The sequence below is a fragment of the Uloborus diversus genome, chromosome 4, assembly GCF_026930045.1.
Source record: "Uloborus diversus isolate 005 chromosome 4, Udiv.v.3.1, whole genome shotgun sequence".
Taxonomy (NCBI): Eukaryota; Metazoa; Arthropoda; class Arachnida; order Araneae; family Uloboridae; genus Uloborus; species Uloborus diversus.
In genome coordinates, this window is record NC_072734.1 from 179,450,414 (window position 1) to 179,471,368 (window position 20,955).

Consider the following 20,955-nt stretch of genomic DNA (forward strand, 5'->3'; position numbering starts at 1 on the left):
CTTTCAAATTGATCTAGTTTCAGTTCCTCAGATGTCATCTACAGGATTTTCTGCACGACATGTCGCATTCACGTAGAAAATCGGCGTCATTCAAATCATTCAAACGATTATAACTTGTGCTGCAGCCCTCACAAGAAGCTGAAAGGGATCGTTAGTACGTTTGTTATTTTCCCTCGATGGCTGTCAATTCACTAATTTTTTATTTGACTCTTTCTAATTTTCCTATTTACTTGTTATCAATCTTCCATGCAACACTTTGTGCACTCTGTTTGCATATGCACGTACTAAGTGTTCCAAAAGCATACTTATCAAGATAGAATATCATTTAATGGGGTGATTTTGGGGGATATATTAGCAGTATTTCCTTAAATATGCTGATGCATTATAAGTTTTTCCCTGGTGATTGTTTTCACCGAATAATGCAGAGTTTTCCACAGTTGAGGAATCAGCTGAGGTTCAGAACGAATAAAGCCAGCAAATCTTCTTACGACGGAAAACTGGAGTAAAAGTTCAGCTTGACATAAGAAGAGACATTTAAAACGAATTCCAGCAAACGGGATCTGTGTGATAGCCAGCACTAAGGAAGACCAGGAGCAACTTCACGATATTGATAATCTCCTATTACCAGTATCATCAATTCAGACGAAGGGTTTCGGATTTAAAATAATAATTCGTAAATTAAACTTCCCGCACATAGTAAACCATCACAGGTTTATTCTATCTCTGCTAAATTTACTAGTAAAAAGAAGTAAAATTTCGTTCCTGGTAGGTATATTTCGAGTCATAATGTATACATAAATCATTCTTTAGTTCATGGGCCCGTTTTTTCAAAGCCACCGCTCTCTCTGAAAATTCATTAATAATATTATCACTTTGTTTGGCATCCTATTCTGCATTATTTTATTGCTCTTTTTTTTTCAGTCAAAACTATTTTAGAAAGTTGACTTTGTGACACGTAATAAAACTCAAGTTATTTGACTGCATAAAAGTATGATCAAAGACATGAAGTATTTTTCTTGGCACCTCCAAATATAACCCCCATATGCCCAAAATGAGGTCCAGCGCCTTAGTGGTAGCACTTCGCGCTTTCATGCCGCAAACCCGGGCTCGATTCCCGGGATGGATAGGGTAAATTCAACCTTTCATCCCTTCAATGGTTGTATGATAAGAGAACCAAGCTCGCCTAGAGGATCCAGATTCGGTTGACCACCTAACCGACACATCTGCCTTTGCCCCCCAGTGTCCTCGGTCACGAAAACTGAAATGGGAATAGTAAGCCTTGGTCTTCCTAGACAGTTGCGCAACTGAGTTATATACCGGAAATTTACCAATATAAGTTCCAAATTTTTCACATATTTCTGAAGTGGCTAGGACCTTCAAATGCATTTTATGCTTGCAGTTGTGCTTTTTCTGATTTCGAAGTTTAAATAACAAAGATATAAATATTAGTTTTAAACGGTCTTAAGTTGTCTAACACATCAAGTAAAACATATTAAGTGCTGTTATAACAAAGTGGTGATTTAAGTTCTCATAAAAACCAGTTAAAATTTTTACGCCTTTGAAAAACTAAAAAAGATTTAAATTTCAAACGCCCTAAACTGTTATTAAAGATACAATAAACACTCCGTCACAAGAAAATAAATTCACCTAGAAAAAAATGAGCTGCAACAAAAAAACAAAAAACAAAAAAAAAAAAAACTCGTCAGGAGAGTAGCTTGGGCATGAAAATGAAATGATAGAGACATGAAAATGATTTAAATTTCGACGTCAAGGAGGCATGCGCGCTATGAGCCTATCTGATATGAAGCTGGGAGAGTTTTTAAGCATGATGCTCATGCTTTAGTGTGATTCAAACGAGTGGTTCAAGGGGAGTACTATAGGTATCAGAAAACCAGGTTGATTAGATATGCGCATTGACCTCCATCTCGGGCGGAGAGATCTGGTAGTTGCTCGGTGGCAGCAACATTGTACCTAAGTAGGTGCAGTCGCGGAGGGTTATTGCATCTCAGGAACAGAAATTAGAGACAGGATTGATCAACCAAGGGAGCGGCAGCTTCAACACCAACAGTGTCACTAGCATCGATTCGACACCCTTTATCACCTTCCATGCATCCCGTGGTATCACTGAAAACCATCCAGAGATGTCGAGCTGAGGCTGATATACAAAGTAGCGTCCATTACGATACCTACCACTGTCCCCACATCATGAGCAGCGTCCATTGGACTTTTTCCGAACTCGGGCAATCTGAACTGGAATTAACTGGAGGCGCGTAATCTTCGGCAATGAATTTCTATTGAGCTTCAGTGTCGATGACCTACGAACACGCATGTTAAAGCTTCCTTGAGCGACTTAAGGAGATTACACAGTATGTAACAGTTAGGGAACGATTTGTCTGGACACACGATAGTCTATTGTACTCTTTCTAGACACTATACGGACTCGCAGTTACGAGAACATCATTTTAAGGGTGGTTGTGCTACCTATGCGATTAAGTCCCAGAAGTGACATTTATCAGCTAGACAACGGTCGTACACACATTTCACAACTTTCTCTCGACAATATCTTCAAGGAAATAAAGTGCTCCCGTAGCTTGTTAGGTCACTAGATCTTTCACCAATAGAGCACGATTAAGTCCTACTTGGAAATCCATCTCAGCCGCCCAAGATTACTAGTGAGTTAACTGCCTAATTGCAAAGATTATGGCATCATGTTCTGGTCATAGGTGATCTACTTGTCTCGATACCATGCCGCCAGGCCCGGATCTGCGTACCCACAGACCCCGCAGTATGAAGGGGGGGGGGGACGTCATTAAAGGACCCAACGGCCCAACAAATTTAAAATAAAAATTTAAAAACACTATCACTAATACTTATTAACTTTGCACTGCTGCCCTCTGCGGAGGGGCCCTGCATAATAGTTGCAGGAGGCCCAAAATTTATAGATTCGGGGCTGCATGCCGTGTTTCTGAGGTAGCTACAAAATTTATTGATTTCTAAACTTTTTCGTGGCATACCTTCTTAATCAAACAATCTTTCGTTCTGATTTAAAAACTGAAAAAAAATATTTCCTTATACACCTTATACATCTAAAGTTTCGTGTTGATAGCCCGTTTCCTTCTGGTGCAAGTATTTTATGTGACAGAGAGTATTTACGGCAACTGATATATCTTTTACGAACTTAAATCTTCAACGTACATTGCTTTTCAAACCCGCAATAAACAACTTTCATTTCAAATAAATTTTACGATTTAAAACATATAATTTGAAGATGAAATGAAATAATTTATTCATTAGAACTATTTTTTCCAGATATGTCTCACACAGATGATCTACTTGGAATGGAGCAGAAAAAATCTAGTAGCTTAGAAACGAATACTAATAAAAAACAAGAGCAGAAAAACTCAGAAATTCGTATTCGTAAAAAGCACCATCATAATCGAAATCATCACAAGAAAAATCATAAACATAACCACAAAGGAAAGTCACAAACGTCTCGTAAAAATTCAAATGGCTCCAAACAGAAACATTTACAAGGAAACAGTACAAGGAAAAAAAACGGAATGATGACAAGGGCAACAACTCCAAGCGATTCAGATAATGATTCAACAACTTTCCGTGGTTCGTCTGTCGATACTTCAACAATGATACCAGTAGGAGATTTAACTATGGGTACTGATGAAGTTGAAAACTCAAAAACAATGAGCTCTGAAGATTCATATGGTTCAAGTTACGTTCCAAGTACAGATAATGAGATGAGTTCGGATTCCACCACTGTTAGTTACCTTACTTCTCAAGACACACCTTCTTCCCAAAAGTCCGCTTCAAACAGTCCTGCAACAACAAAATCACAAAAAACAAAGAGTTTCAACACACAAAGTCAGAAAAAGCACCACAATAAAAGTCACAAACGAAACCACAAGGGAAGGTCACAAACCTCTCGTAAAAAAACAAATGGCTCCACACAGACACACGACACAGGATATAAAGCACGAAAATCAAAAAATTCCAACAGACAAAGTCGGAAAAATAGTCACAATAACTCTCGTAAACCTACGCACAATGGAATGTCCCATACCCCTAGTAAAATGACAAAAGTCTCTAAACAAACACAAGTAAAAGGAAATAATACAATGAAAACAACCGACATGATGGCAACAGCAACAACGTCGAGTTACTCGCATGATGAATCAACTACTATCAGTGATTCGTCTGTTGCTACTTCAACAATGGCACCACTAAATGATTTACTTATGAGTACTGATGAAGGTGAAAACTCGAATACCATGAGCTCTGAAGATTCTAATGGATCAAGCTACATTCCAAATACAGCTGATGAAATGAGTTCGGATTCCACCACTGTTAATTACCTCACTTCTCAAAACACACCTTCTTCCCAAAATTCCACTGCAGACAGTTCTGCTGCAGCGAAGCCACAAGAAACGAAGAGTTTCAACACACAAAGTCGGAAAAAGCATCACAAGAAAAATCACAAACCTAGCCATAAGGGAAGATCACAAACCTCTCGTAAAATTACAAATGGCTCCACGCAGGCACACGATTCAGGATATAATGAACGAAAATCAAAAAAATCCAATAGACAAAGTCTGAAAAACCATCACAAACCTATGCACAATAGAATGTCACATACCCCTAGTAAAAAGAAAAATGGCTTTAAACGGACACAAGTAGAAGGAAATAATACAATGAAAGCAACCGACATGATGGCAACAGCAACAACGTCGAGTTACTCGCATGATGAATCAACTACTATCAGTGATTCGTCTGTTTCTACTTCAACAATGATACCATTAAAAGATTTATTTATGAGTACAGATGAAGGGGAAAACTCAAAAGCCATGAGCTCTGAAGACTCAACTGGTTCAAGCTACGTTCCAAGTACAGATGATGGAATGAGTTGGGATTCCACCACTGTTACTTACCTCACTTCTCAAAAAACACCTTCTTCCCAAACGTCTAGTTCAGATAGTTCTGCTCCAGCGAAGTTACAAAAAACAAAGAGTTCCAACAGACAAAGTCATAGAAAGCATCACAAGAAAAATCATCAACCTAACCACAAAGTAAAGTCACAAACCTCTCGTAAAAATTCAAACGACTCTAAGCAGAAACATTTACAAGGAAATAATGCAAGGAAAAAAACCGAAACGATGATAAGAGCAACATCACCGAGCGATTCAAATAATGATTCAACCACTTTCAGTGGATCTTATCTTGATACTTCAACAATGGTTCCAAAGAGCGACTTAATTATGAGTACTGATCAAGCTGAAAACTCAAAAACCATGAGCTCTGAAATTTCAAATGGCTCAAGTTACGTTCCAAGTACTGATGATGGAACAAATAATGGGGACTCTACTACTGTTAGTTACTTTACATCCCAAAATCCACCTTCTTCCCAAAAGTCCAGTTCTGACAGTTCTGCTACAGCGAAGTCACAAAAAACAAAGAGTTCCAATAGAAAAAGTCGGAAAAAGCATCACAAGAAAAACAATAAACCACACCACAAGGGAAGGTCACAAACCTCTCGTAAAAAAACGAATGGCTCCACACAGACACAAATACCAGGAAAAAATACAAGAAAAACAAAAAATTCCAACAGACAAAACCGGAAAAACCATCACAACAACGCACGTAAACCTGTGCACAATAGAAAGTCACATTCTCCCAGTAAAAAGACAAATGACTCCAAACAGACACAAGTAGAACAAAATAATACAATGAAAACAACCGACATGATGGCAAGAGCAACAACGTCGAGTTACTCGCATGATGAATCAACTACCATCAGTGCTTCGTCTATTGCTACTTCCACAATGATACCATTAGAAGATTTATTTATGAGTACTAGTGATGGTGAAAACACAAAAACGATGAGTTCCGAAGATTCAAATGGCTCAAGTTACGTTCCAAGTACTGATGATGGAACGAATAATGGGGACTCCACCACTGTTAGTTACTTTACATCCCAAAAGTCCAGTTCAGACAGTTCTGCTACAGCGAAGTCACAAAAAACAAAGAATTCCAATAGACAAAATCGGAAAAAGCATCACAAGAAAAACCATAAACCTCACCACAAGGGAAGGTCACAAACCTCTCGTAAAAAAACGAATGGCTCCACACAGACACAAATACCAGGAAAAAATACAAGAAAAACGAAACATTCCCACAGACAAAACCAGAAAAACCATCACAATAACGCACGTAAACCTTTGCCCAATAGAAAGTCACATACCCCTAGTATAAAAACAAATGGCTCCAAACAGACACAAGTAGAACGAAATAATACAATGAAAACAACTGACATTATGTCAAGAGCAACAACGTCGAGTTACTCGTATGATGAATCAACTACCATCAGTGATTCGTCTATTGCTAGTTCCAGAATGATACCATTAGGAGATTTATTTATGAGTACTAGTGATGGTGAAAACACAAAAACCATGACTTCCGAAGATTCAAATAGTTCAAGTTACGTACCAAGTGCTGATGATGGAACGAATAATTGGGATTCCACCACTGTTAGTTACCCCACATCTCAAAGCACACCTTCTTCCCAAAAGTCCAGTTCGGACACTTCTGCTACTGCGAAGTCACAAAAAACAAAGAGTTCCAACAGACAGAGTCGGAAGAAGCATCACAAGAAAAACCATAAACCTAACCACAAGGGAAGTTCAAAAACTTCTCCTAAAAAAACGAATGGCTCCACACAGACACAAATACCAGGAAAAAATACAAGAAAGGCAAAAAATTCTAACAGACAAAGCCGGAAAAACCATCACAATAACGCACATAAACCTATGCACAATAGAAAGTCACATACCCCTAGTAAAAAGACAAATGGCTCCAAACAGACACAATTAGAACGAAATAATGCAATGAAAACAACCCACATGATGGCAAGAGCAACAACGTCGAGTTACTCGTATGATGAATCAACTACCATCAGTGATTCTTCTATTGCTACTTCCAAAATGATGCCATTAGAAGACTTATTTATGAGTACTAGTGATGGTGAAAACACAAAAATCATGAGTTCCGAAGATTCAAATGGTTCAAGTTACGTACCAAGTGCTGATGATGTAACGAATAATTGGGATTCCACTACTGTTAGTTACCCCACATCTCAAAGCACACCTTCTTCCCAAAAGTCCAGTTCGGACACTTCTGCTACGGAGAAGTCACAAAAAACAAAGAGTTCCAACAGACAAAGTCGGAAAAAGCATCACAAAAAAAGTCATAAGGGAAGGTCACAAACCTCTCGTAAAAAAACGAATGGCTCCACACAGAAACAAATACCAGGAAATAATGCACGAAAAACAAAAAGTTCCAACAGACAAAGTCGGAAAAACCATCACAATAACGCACGTAATTCTATGCACAATAAAAAGTCCCATACTCCCAATAAAAAGACAAATGGCTCCAAACAGACACATGCAGAAAGAAATAATGCCATGAAAACAACTGACATGATGACAAGAGCAACAACGTCGTATGATGAATCAACTACCATTAGTGATTCGTCTGTTGCTACTTCAACAATGACACCATTAAGAGATTTAATTATGAGTACTGATACTGGTGAAAACTCGAAAACCATGAGTTCTGAAGATTCACTTAGTTCAAGTTATGCTCAAAACACGGATGATGGAATGAAAAGTGACTCCACCACACTAAGCTCTCTTACTTCTCAAAATACACCTTCTTCACAAAAGTCCACTTCAAAAAGTTCTGCTAATGCAAAGTCACGAAAATCAAAGAATTTAAACAGACAAAGTCATAAAAAGCATCACAAGAAAACTCAGAAACCTAAACACAAAGCAAAGTCACAAACCTCTCCTAAAAAAACAAATGGCTCCAAAAAGAAGCACTTACAAGGAACTAGTACAAAGAAAACAACCGAAATGGTAACAAAAGCTACTACACCCAGTGACTTATATGATGATAATGCAACAAGTATCGTATCAAGTACAGATGGAGACCATTCCTCAGTAACTGCAACAAATAAAAATGACAATAGTCGGAATACCTCTCCATCAAATCACTCCCAGACCACTAAAAAACCAGCAAAACCACACTCAGAACATCATCACAAAGGCCACAAACATGTGAAAACGCATGATGAGAAAGTTACAACAGCCTCTTTAGAAAATAGTTCGATTCCTACTGAAAGTACGACAGAGGTTAAAGCAACTGAATCAGCAGTTCCAACAACAACCGCAGTAGTGATTGAAACTTCTACACCACCAGAAACTCTTTCTCAATCTACATCAAAAGCTGAAACGAAACCAGGGAGTGAACATCATGCGTCTGATGGACAACCGAAACATCATAAATCTGAACAAAAAGAAGAATTTCTGATGTTAGAGCATGGTGATAGTTTAGATAACGATAATAAAAAAAGTGAAGGGAATGGACATCATGCCTCGCATCGGCAACAAAAAACAAAACCAACACATCATAAGCATGGGGAAAAAGAAGAGTTTACGATGTTAGAGAATGGCGATAGTTTGGATGATAATAATAATAATGGTGATGGTACTGAACATCATGCCTCGCATCGGCACCAAAAAATGAAACCACATCATCATAAACCTCAGAAGAAAGAAGAATTTGTGATGTTAGAGCATGTCGATGGTTTAGATGAACATGATAATAATGGTGATGAAGATGTCAATAATGAAAATCGTGATGATAACGAGGAGAACACTGAACATCCTGCAGAACTTACTCCCACGGAAACTACGCCTGAAACGGAGACAAAAAATGAAAATAAAGAGTTACCTGAAACTGTGGCACCAACGGAAACTACTGTATTGATTGAAACTGTGACAACACAAGAAACATCTACACATTTTGATACAAAAACCGAAACTCAGACAGGAAGTGGACATCACACTGGACATCACAATGGACATCACACTGCACATCATCAGCACAAAGGAAAACCGAAACATCATAAACCTGAGCAAAAAGAAGAATTTTTTGTGTTAGATCATGGCGATAAATTAGACGATCATGAGGATAAAGAGCCAAAAATAGAATACGTAGTTTTAGAGCATTACGGATCAGACGTAAACAACACACAATCCGAAACTAATGAGAAATCGCATCATAGAACACACCATCACCATTCCGGTAAAGGAAACCATCCTCATTCTTCAAAAAGTGGCAAAGATCATCATTCCAGATTGCATTCTAACTCTGAAAATACTGTGCACGATACAAACTATAACAGTAAGGATACAAGAACAGGTAAGCGTTTCTCCCTAAATTTAGAATAACGAAACGTTAGGGTAAAAAGGATCACTTTTGACCTATTTCAGCATTTAAAGTCTTAAAACAACAAAAGTATTATATTTTCATGTTTTTGTTTAGTCAAATTTTGACATTAATTTCATCCTAAAAGCATTCGAGCGATTTCAAGAAGCATTTTGAAAGTTACAAAACAAGAAATAGCCATAAAAGCATTGACTCATTTTTCCCTATGATAGGAAAAAAAATAGATCATTATGTCAAAACGATGTTACTTTAGAGTATGGGTGAACCAGTTTATTAAGGAAGCAACTGCAATAAAGAGACTCAAAAATATTACATTGAGCAGTTTTATTTTGATATTTTAAAATGATACTGTTTGCGCTAATTGAAAATTGAATATTCCATTAATTTTATGCCTTTTCCACAAAGGGATATTTTCTGTTTGGAGAAAAACGTAACAATTCACCATTCAAACATTTAAAAAAATAATAAATATTCAGATTGTAATCCTTTTTGATCAAATTATGTATACCGATAAAAAAAAAAAAATCACGAGTTTCAAGCAGTTGCCGCCAATTAGCGCTGACGCTATGCCTATCCTCGCTTCTTGCTTTTTTTTTTTTTTTTTTTTTGTAACAACTTTTCTGCTTGATTTCGGCTCTAATATTCTATTGCTGAACTTAGTAATGCGACGAACAATAGAAGATGAGATACAACAATTTAAAACCGTGGATCGTTCGTGAAAAGGGTTCCTTCGCCGTCCACGCAGATCAAACAAAAATAACTATCGTTAAAAACATATCGCACCGGTGGAATGATAGGGGCACATCTCAAAAATTACGTTTTATGGAAGTGCCAGAAAATGTACACTCTAGTCACTTACTAGAGTCTTTTTACCAACATTATTTTTTAAAGATTAGCCAAAAGAAAAGCGAAGAGAGCCAGGGTGAACATTTCAAAATTTTGAAAATATCTCAGTCGAATCCATTGAAAATTATCTGTTTTGAGATCTGCTTTTTTCATTTCAAGGATGCGATATGCAGTGAATACAGTGGTGGAGATAATTGAGCACCTTTAACTTATTTTTATTGAGGTGAAATAAAATTTATCTTAAGTGGTTTTGTTAAATATTTTTCATAACATATTCATTTCAAAACGGATAATTCTTTTGAAGTAACCCTACTCATTTAAGCATTTTACTGTTTAAATTGACACATTATGCCCTTCTATGTAATTTTTGTAGGTGACGGTTCTGCCACTAATTCCGAAAGAGATGCAGAAGCAAATTCGGCAGCTGGAAATCAAAGTTCGTCAGCAAAAGTTGGAACAACCACGGAATGTATGGATGCATCTACTTCAAATGTAGATTCTATGTCAACTTCACTTTCTACAGAAGTTGCGAGATCTGCAGTACCTCTTGTCGCACCACCCTCACTAATACCTCCAACAATGGAATCAACTGCTGCACAAGACAGTTCAACTCAAAAAGAAACTACAGAATCCTCTTCTGCATCAGCTGAAACGACATCATCTGGAACAGGTACAACGAGAATTGTGGAAATAACATCAGAGCCTGAATCCTCAACAGAAGCCATACCCGCCACAACAATAGCGTCTACAACTGAATTCATGCCAAAAACAACGCGTGAGATAACATTTCCCATTCAGTAATTCAATTATTTAAAATCATTTTTAGCTCTTACTTCAGCCCTAGGTTACGTAAAAATATTTTTTACAAGTACTGAATTCAGAACACCATTCTAAATTTTAAAAATATTATTTTATTAGAAAGTTCCTAAAACCTGCACGCATCCAAACTATTTGCGTACGAAAATTTGCCTTTAAGTACTTATTTTTTCTTTGCTGGCTTGGATACTTCTAAGATCGTTGGATATCTACTCTAAAATCACTGATATTTTCCATTATTAATTTATTTATTTTTTCAGATATTTGACAGTAATTCGGTTTTTATCGCAATGTCCTTTTGATTGTTAAAAATATTTCTACATTAAACTTTGTATTGTAGTTAATCATTAGTACCTTATTTACAACTATCGAGTTTTCTCTATAGTCTTGGTTTTTGCCTTATTTGCGAAGGTATAGTTTCCATACAGTTGGAATTTATTCTAAGGCAAACATCTTTCAGACTTTAATTCACTGTCAAAGGCAAAGACAGGAACAAGTTCTTCACTGCAGCCACCTAAAATACCAAAGCTATCAAAACGTTGATAAGATTTGCAGTTTTTTAATTATCCAAGTTCCTTTTATTTTTCAGTCGTAAGTCGTAAAACTCTTAGTTTTAGATTTACAAACACAGAACTATTACTCAGAACTTTCACTGGGCATTATATGCAAAAAAGAAATTGAACACAATGCCTAATAAATAATTAACTTTTATATTTCTACTTTTTTTTTTTAAGTTTTGATTTTTTTCCCTCATAATTTGACACCAAAAATTGCATTTGATTCATAATTAAATTTAAATTTATCTTCTTTTACATAAAGTTAAGTTCAAAAATAAATGCCGCGTCGTGATCTATTCTGAATTTAGATAAAGTTTGCGCTTAATGAACAAAAACATATATTCTGTTATTCATTACATACCAAAATATTCAATGTGATAAGCGAAGTGAATATTTGATTTGAATTCGTAACTGAAATATTAATTGAAAACTTCTGGGAAATTATTTTAGCTTTAAATTATTAATATACTTTTATTAGCTTCAATATTTCGTAGCAAAATCACTTTGTGAAAATAATCACAGTCAAAATTTGAGTTCGTGTTTTAAAAACTTGATCCCCAAATATGAAAGATCTTCTTTTATATCTGTCACTACTTTTTTTACTTATCCGTTTTTTTTTTTTTTTTTTTTTTTTTTTTTTTTTTTTTTTTAATTAAGATAACACCTTGAACTAAAGTAGGTTTGTTCTCTTGAATTTCTTGGGGTGAATGATTATTTCGTTGGTTTAAATTTTTAAATTTACTTGCCTTTTCAGAAGAAAAAACAGAAATAAATCCGTCACCCGAAAATGAAACTACAAAGAAGGAGACTTATACAGAAGCAAATGAAGGGACGGACGTAAACGAGACGATTCAGGAAACTATCCAACCTGACATAAACACATCGTCAGAATCCTCAGAAACAAAAACGAATGCTATATCATCAGAAACAACAATTTCATCAGCAGTAAAGTATACGACATTACAACAAACTGATAAAACAACCGAAGAAGTGACAAAAACAGCTAACGAGGCAAATGAAATATCAACGGAAAAAAGTGGTACAACTACTGAAATAAATGAGACGATTAAGGAAATAGGAGGTGAGACACAAGAAACAACTGCTGAACCACAAAAATCAACAACTACACCACGAGAAACATCAGTTGAACTACAAAAAGTAACAACAGAATCACAAAATGTAACGGCTGAGTCACAAAATGAAACTGCTGTATCGCAAAAAAGTACAACTGAATCACAAGAAGCAGAAGCACAACCCGAAGAATCAACCAGTCTAACAAGGAAAACAACAACTGAATCAAACGAAACGGTACCTAACTCAAATCAAGCAACCGATGAATCAAAGGAAGTAACTCAAGAAGTTACAAAGGAGGAAGTTACCTCAATGACTGAAAAAAATCAAGACACAACAACGAAGGTAAAGGAACTAACTACCAAAGAAATTGAAACAACTAAATTAAATGAACCAACAGGAGAAGCAGCAACTGCATCCATTAGCAGCAGTGACGCACATGAAGTTACAGCTGAAGAAAATAAAACATTTGAAACCTCACAAGAGAGCAGCACATTAACTAATGCACAGACACATGAAGACAAGGATATGTTTAAATCTCCGGAAACTTATACAACGTCCGAAAGTATTCCAGATGAATTTCCTTTTACCATGGCGTCGACTGAAAACTGCACTAATGATTATACAACAATAACCCCACCAGAAGGTCAGTGCTTTTTTCATAAGTTAGCAATTAAATTGATGATTTATGAGAAAAATGTATTTTGCAACATTCTATAATCCCCTGTCTGTACTTTCATATTACTATGCTCAATCTCATTTTAAATGTAGTTGTTCATTTAACTCATACAGCTATTATAGTTTTAGCTTTTTAAAAGAAAGCTACGGAAGGAATTATTGTTACCATATATTTAATTGAAAATATTGCGAGTAATGTATACACGCAAAGCTTACAAATTCAACAACTTGTTTATCTTTTTGTATGACTTTCTAACAGCACACTTTTTTTTTCTTTCTACGTTGTTGGGAAATGGTTCGACTTTTTCATATCTAATTACATTTTCATTTTTTCTCAATTATGGTTTGATTGTTTTTCAGTACGATATTATAAGATAATATTAGACACAATCAATCTCATATTCGGTTTATTAAATTCTAAAACGTTTTTCTGATTTTTTTTATTCATTCGTTTTTTAATTAAAAACTGTTTCATTGAAAATTTTTTTACTCTTTCTAAGCGCTTTAAAGTTTGATGCCAATTTTTTCTTTCTTTTTCAAATTTTCGCATTGCTAAACAGAAAGTACTTTAAACAAATTCATCGGTGGTTAACTTCAGTTTGAATCATTACCTTTAGAAAGGATTCCATTTTTTTTTCAAATATTTATCCAAGCTTTCATACTTTTATGTTTAAACCAATTGAACTTTCAAAACATAGATTGTTCATCAATTTCTTAAAAATTAACATTATAAACACACAGTTTTACATTCTTGAAACTTATGTCGGAACTATTTACAAGAAAAACTATTGAGAAATAACTATTAATTTCTGAAAAATATAATTTTTGATTAAAAAAAAATTAGTCATATAATTGATTTTTTTCCATGATGTTCAATATACATTTGATTAGTGTAATTTAAACCATTTTAAAGCTAAACACTATTTAAATAAATCTAAAATGATCGATAACATTATAATACAATAAGATTGATAAATTTGAAATAAATGAAATTTCTCTTGTTTAAGAGAAGAGTTTTCTACTTGATTATCTTTTAACTAACAACGTTCAATGACAAATTTTTCATTATAGATGTTGCATTTTTTGTAAATATATCTTTCCTTAAAATTGTTAGGTGTGCTTAAATTCTTATTTTAATGTTTGGCATGAGTTTTATTTTCGGAAGTTCTCTAGATTATCATTTTAACCTCAATGTTTTGTAGTTTGATATTTGTTTGACGATCAGCTGGGAGCGTGAATCTCTTTTTATTCATATCTGCAGCGTAATGCGCGGCTTTATTTTAAAACCAATGTTATACTTTATTATAAAGGCTAACATTTAAGCGGCGTTAGATACCTACGGTATGAAATGAAGTTTGTTACAACTATCACGATTTTGGTTAAAAGTCGTTATACTTTAAATCTTTGCAAAGTTTCGTCCACATATTATTATTCGTTTTGTTAATTTTATTACTGCGTTTTAAAACATTATTATTACATTTTAACTCTGTTATTTCTTTTGTGTACAAAACTATCTCATTTTATTTTTATGTCTTAAATCTTTCATCTAAATTGTTATAAGTAACCACATTTTTACATTAATTTTTAGTCAGAGAAATAGTAAACGATCAACAGACTTTTTTTTTTATTTTAACTTAAAGCCCATAAAATGTTTCAGAGCAAGAATAAATTTTGCGAATTTCCCACTATCGAAATAAGAATATTTTACTGAGATATAATTGAATATTAGAAACGACGAGTTATGAGAGAAGGCCTTCCATTATTTGCAACAGTTTTAGAGTGAAGCCATTTTACGAAAAGTAACTTACGAGGTTTAAAACCAATAGTTGGAATTGTAGGCATCAATTAGTTAATGCAAACGCTTTGTAAATTTTGCTATTACAAAAGTTTCATCAGTACCTAAGTTTAAACCAAACCAAACCCAGTGGTACGACAGTCAATGGAGGCCAAGGCCTACTGTGCCTATCTAAGTCCTCAAGAGCTCTGGGGTGCTAGGCAGATGTTCCGATTAGGTGGTCAGCCGAACGCGGAACCCCCAGGGTGTAGTTCCCAAGCACGCTTGGTATTCATTTTATGATCCACTGAAGAGATGAACGGCTGAACCGACCATGTCCTACCCGGGAATAGAACCCGGGCCTGCGGCGTGGGAGCGCGAAGCTATTAAGCCACTGAGCTTCAGTACCTAAACTTACCGAGCTTAAAATGTATCATAATTTTGAGTTGATCTCTACTTGCTTTAAATAAAGAAGATTTCATTCGTAACTTAACAACGCTTTTTTATTACGTGTCCCTTAATATTATGCGAACAGCATCTAAGGAGGAACATTATGGGAAGGTTAACCATTATTTTCCCACGATGCGTTGCTAACTGGTTTCAAGATCCACTTATTTAAGGTCCTACAATACAAAATTAACCATTTATGAAATAATAAGTGGTTTTTAAACTTTATTAAGTTTTGTATTTTATTTTGAACTTTTTCTGATTTTATTCCACTGTGAGAGTTTTGTTTCTGGTATGGAAATGGTTTTTTCAATGTTTCCAGAAAAGGCAACTGCTTTTTGTTTTCCTGAAAAGCACTTTCACAATTTTCAGGGTTTTATATAGCTTTATTACTATTATTATTCGTACATAACCATAATTATTTTCCAGTTTGAAGGCAAAAACTAAAAATATTCAAAATATTTCTACTCTGTCGTAACTGGTATTGACGAAAACAGCAAAAATTCAATTTTTCTATCAAGGAATAACCGAACATGGTCCACTCACATGTTATACATTTTCTTTCTTTTTATTATTTTTTCGTTCGTAAATAACTGAGTTTAATTTCTTACTTTGTGTTAGAAGTTTATTACATCAAAAAATTTTACTGAGAGTAAAAATTTGAGAGAAAAAAAATACATGCCCGTAACAAAATAAGGGATAAGGTGTCTAAAGTAATATATGAAAATTACGAAATGGTTTTGGGTAAAAGGCGAGAATGCTGTATTAATATTCATGCTTTTGATAAGTTTTAGATTTATATATAAATTAACTTTAAAGTACTTCAAATGGTAAATAAGTAAGAGATTTACTTTCATACAGAATTCCTTTATATTATGTTTTCAACATGATGCTTTGATTACGAATTGAACGCCCCATAACTGATGAACACACTTTTCCGTGCAACAACAGTGAAGGTCAAAACAACAGTTGAGGATCTTTAAAAATCATAACTATATTTTCATTAGGAACGAAACTAAACAGCATTTGTTTTCAGCTTTTACTTTGGGTGAAAAAACGGCAGATAAAATGCTTTTGTTAATGCATATGCCAGAAATTCAGTCGTATTTATGTACTGCAAAATACATGTTTGATTAAATATAATGATAAATAGATTTTATTAATGTAAAATTAAGAACGTCTCTGTGGTAAAATTAAATAAATATGTTTCAGAAAAAGGAAAAAAGAAAAGAAACAGCCCCATTAATAAAATAACTTCATTAAAAATTAAATGAAATGCCTCTGAAAAGATTTTTCAAATAATTAACTCTATTCCTAAACATCTTAAACAAAGGAACAATTGCTTGATTTTTTTGGAAATTTAAAAACAAAGGCTATCTAAAAAAGTTCTTTACTACAATCGTGTATAAAATGTGTCAGTACGTATTCCTCATTTCTGAACTTGTGGGCATTTATCAATATTTAAAATATCTCTCAAAAGTATGGTAAAGTTAGGTATCCTCTGGTAGTTATCGCTTAACTACATTTTTCGCAATGCTTTCTCATTTAGTCTCAGTCATTTCAAAGACGAACCTAAAAAAATTAGCAGTAACATTGAAAACATATATCAAATATCCTATTACAATGAACAATGTCTTCCGTATTTCTAGATTTTACATTTAATTAGCAGCATATAATTATCAGTTGAGACTTTAATAGTTACTAGTTTATCAAAAAATTTCACTCGTATAGAGAAAAGAGCTAAAAAGAGAGTTTGTCAAACTTTCTTGCTGAAAAGTATTGTAATGTCTTAGCAAGCAAATACGAATTTCAATGAAGTTTTTCTATTTCTGCAATGGTAAGAATAGCACAATAAGAGTAGATGCGTTCGCTTATTTTACCCCAAAAATTATTCTTTCAGTCATACAACAGAAGATGAACTTTTATGGAATTTTTATCGAATGCTCTTTAACAATGATATTAGTATCTGAAAAAAATTCTGGAAATCACTTTGAAATCAATTCCTTGATCAAAATAACTATTATATGAAAATTAATTCAAATTTGCGAATTTAAAAAGAGCTTAATGGCTCCCAGCTTTTGGTCAAAAGTGAAACTTTTATCCTAAAAATATTTTTAATGAAACTAAATTGAATTCAGGAGTGACGTGTCTGCAAAACGAAAGTTACTACAAATGCGTTCCTCACTGTCGACACACTTGCTTCAACTTCAACAGCGATTTCCCTTGCCCTTGCTTTTGTGAGCCAGGTTGCTTCTGTAACGAGGGACTTGTGGTTGATGAAAACGGAAAATGCATTCCAAAGGAGCAATGCACTGAAGATCCAAATGACATTTTCTGTGAGTTGGTGAAGTTTCTATGACAGAATTTGAAATGTACTTGAAAAACTTAACTCTGAAAATATCTCCAAGTGAACCTGCAAACATTTTACTTCGCAGTTCTAATCAATTATTAAATGTAAAATGCCAAAAACAGATTTTATGTACTTAAACACTTTAAGTTATATTATAACCTTAAATATAATATTTCGTTATTTAATTCAACCTTTTTTTTAAATCCCGAAAGTAATCGCGCATAAAATAAGGATTAGTCAACAGTTAATAGATGATTAATTCTGTGAAATACGTTCAACAAGCTTCCTAATGGTCACTGCTTGCATTATTTTAGTTGCTACGCTGGAAACCTTTCTTTTGTTGCTAAAAAAGATAGTGCAATCGTGGTGAATTGAAGTAGGAGTAGTATAATAACTGATCAAGGTTTTTAAGTTTTACATTTCATACAAACCTGCCAATCCGTTTTCAAAGATATGATTGTACACGTTGAATATGAGTAAATATTGTAGATAATCAGCGTATCAAACTTAACACCGTCATATTACCAGTAAGAATCTCAAAAATTACAAGTTGTAATTTTTTTTTTTTATTTATTTACTTTTTTTACTACAGGATCCTTTTGCTAGCTTTTCCTCAATGCTTTCCTTTTCTGTTGCGCACATTTTCCTTCGCAATCTCTCTCTCTCTCTTTATCTCTCTCTCTCTCTCATGATATTGTCGCTGCCTTTTTTTCCCCCTTTTAAGATAGATAGCATACTCGTATACTGTTGCCGGTTAGTTAAGTGGCTAGATTATGGAAAATTGTTCAATTAAGTGCCTTTTTTTTTCTTCTACAAACCTTTATTATAAAGTATAGCATCAAAAAATGTCTGCTCTATTGACATGTGAAGATATTAGTTTAAGTTTTATTTTGAACTGTTTTCTAATAGTGCTGACTGTTTCGAATTGAATTGCTTTTGCAACCACATTTTGATGGATATCTTGCATAATTCAGTCCTTTACCTTTAGAACTCTGAAACCAAACTTGACTTTTTGTGCCAGCTAAGTGCATTTTTATCTTCGTAATTGATCACATGCTTTGTTTTTATAAATTGCTAATGCAATAGATTCGGAGTTATTGAGGCCACGAGTATATTGTGTAGAAAAACATCAGATAGCTCGAAATTCATCGCAACAAATCGTGAAAAAAATGAGGTAGATTATGCATATCATCTCAATGATAAATATCTTGAAATCCATCACGAACTAACTATATATTTTACTGCCAATTTCTTCATTGCTATAAGATTGGTAACCACAATGGATATTGCATCTTTAGTGATCAACGTTTTAAATAATCCTTTTCTGAATATTTGAGTTGTCGTTTGAAACTCAGTGGGTTATTTCTTCATTAAGTTGCCAAGTTCAGTGATGCAATTGTCACTTAAAATACCATAGCCACATTGTCTATAAAGATCGTTTTTTTATCAAACTATTATTCTGCGCGTGGAGAGCAATATGCCTCACGTCTTGTGTCTCACTTTTGAGTAGATTATTTACCTCTTCCACTGTTTCTCTCAATAAATTTGGATCCTCTATTAATTGGGATTTAGATAAAAATAAACAAACCTATTTTAAAACTTTTGCATTTTAATGTAAGTAAAATCTGGTTTTATTGAACTTGGCGTTCTTGAAATCTGAAACATCACTTAGTTAAGTATGGTCTAAGCATTAAATATATTTGTAATATATTTAATGCTTATATTTGTAACATATGTGTTACATTGCATTATACGTTTTTACTGTTGTATTATACGTGTAAAAACAAATTGACCTACATTACATGATAATCTTTGCAAAATATTATGTTTGTATGATTTATCTGCCTTATGTTCAATATTTTTCTTTTGGAATCATTTCTAGCTATCTCAATGTCATTTTTAAACATTATTATAACTCAAGAAATAAGTATATTTTTATCTTTTCAGTGCTTATAACATTGACTTCCAACTTCAAATAGCAAACAAATTGTTCATTGCTTTCGTTAAAACACATGATTATTATAAGGTTTCATGTGATGAATTTTAATTTTAAAGCTAGTCTCTCAATAAATGTGCAATCATATGAAAATAATAATTATAAATTTATTTTCAAAACTCACTTATTAGAGCAACCATCCTCAACTTGATTACACAAGTAAACACACTTTTACTGATTTTCTTTATGTCATTTCTACTGTATTTCTTATGTTCTTTGTACTTAGAATGTTGCAAATGAATTTTTCTCATGGTAGTCTTTTTAATGCTAACTTATTATACGTTTGTTCATACTTAATTTTAATTTTTGTGTATGAACAAGCTAGCATATAAAGATTTATTACAGATTCTGTAATTTATGCTTTCTATCTTTCATAGCACTTTCTCTAGCACTGGCCTTTGGGTGTTTCTGTTGAGACTCAACACACAAATATTTCTGAACACTTTACCAAAAGAAAAGTAACATTTTATTATATAAAAACGTTTGATTATTCTTAGAGTTCTTTAAACAGCGATTATTTTGAATTTCATAGCATTAAGTTGAGGCATGTGTTTGAGCCTCTGTTTAGATTTCTAATGTTTGAGCTTCTAAATCGTAATTTTTTTGTAATGAATGCTGCATGAATAGGAATTAGTCAATTTGCTTCAATGCCGTTGCAATACCTTTTCAATAATAGATCAAATCGCTAGCATATTTCTTTGAGCGCAACTTATGGCGTCGGATTCTGTCTACAGAAATATAAATCTACATACGAAATGATGTTGTGTCAGAAAATGTACGAGGAGTACTCAAATAGCAAAATTAGATATATTTAAATTCTAAAAGTTTGTACTTGTAAAAGCTTGAAAGACCTTGTTATCTTCTAAGAAATAAATCATCTGAAAAATGCAGAAGACTGCTGAGATAAACAGCGGGTTTTTAGGGGTTTTTTTCTAAAAACAGTAAAAAATGTGCAAAAAAGTAAAAAACCACTTTTAAGAGGATTTTTGCTTATACAGTCAGAGTTTGGAGGGAAGGAGTAAATCTCTTTTAACACCGTTTACATTTTTAGAGTTTTGATAAAAGTAGAAAAAATAATGCTTTTGCCATAGCGAACTCTGAAAATTACAATGAAGTCCAGAAT

At 33.8% G+C, this 20,955-nt stretch overlaps 1 protein-coding gene across 7 annotated transcripts in view; it reads left to right on the forward strand.

Annotated features, from left to right (window-relative positions):
* LOC129221403 (dentin sialophosphoprotein-like) overlaps positions 1–20,955 on the forward strand; it is a 65,234-nt gene that overhangs the window by 36,195 nt on the left and 8,084 nt on the right. The window contains exons 5-9 of one of the 7 annotated variants that reach the window (XM_054855877.1): positions 3,310–8,774; positions 8,823–9,270; positions 10,517–10,918; positions 12,271–13,233; positions 17,625–17,822. In XM_054855877.1, the coding sequence (XP_054711852.1) occupies positions 3,310–8,774; positions 8,823–9,270; positions 10,517–10,918; positions 12,271–13,233; positions 17,625–17,822 (7,476 nt within the window). Of the gene's footprint in view, positions 1–3,309; positions 9,271–10,516; positions 10,919–12,270; positions 13,234–17,624; positions 17,823–20,209; positions 20,269–20,955 lie in introns of those variants that run through there. The other 6 variants (XM_054855876.1, XM_054855879.1, XM_054855878.1 and 3 more) reach the window with 6 other exon arrangements.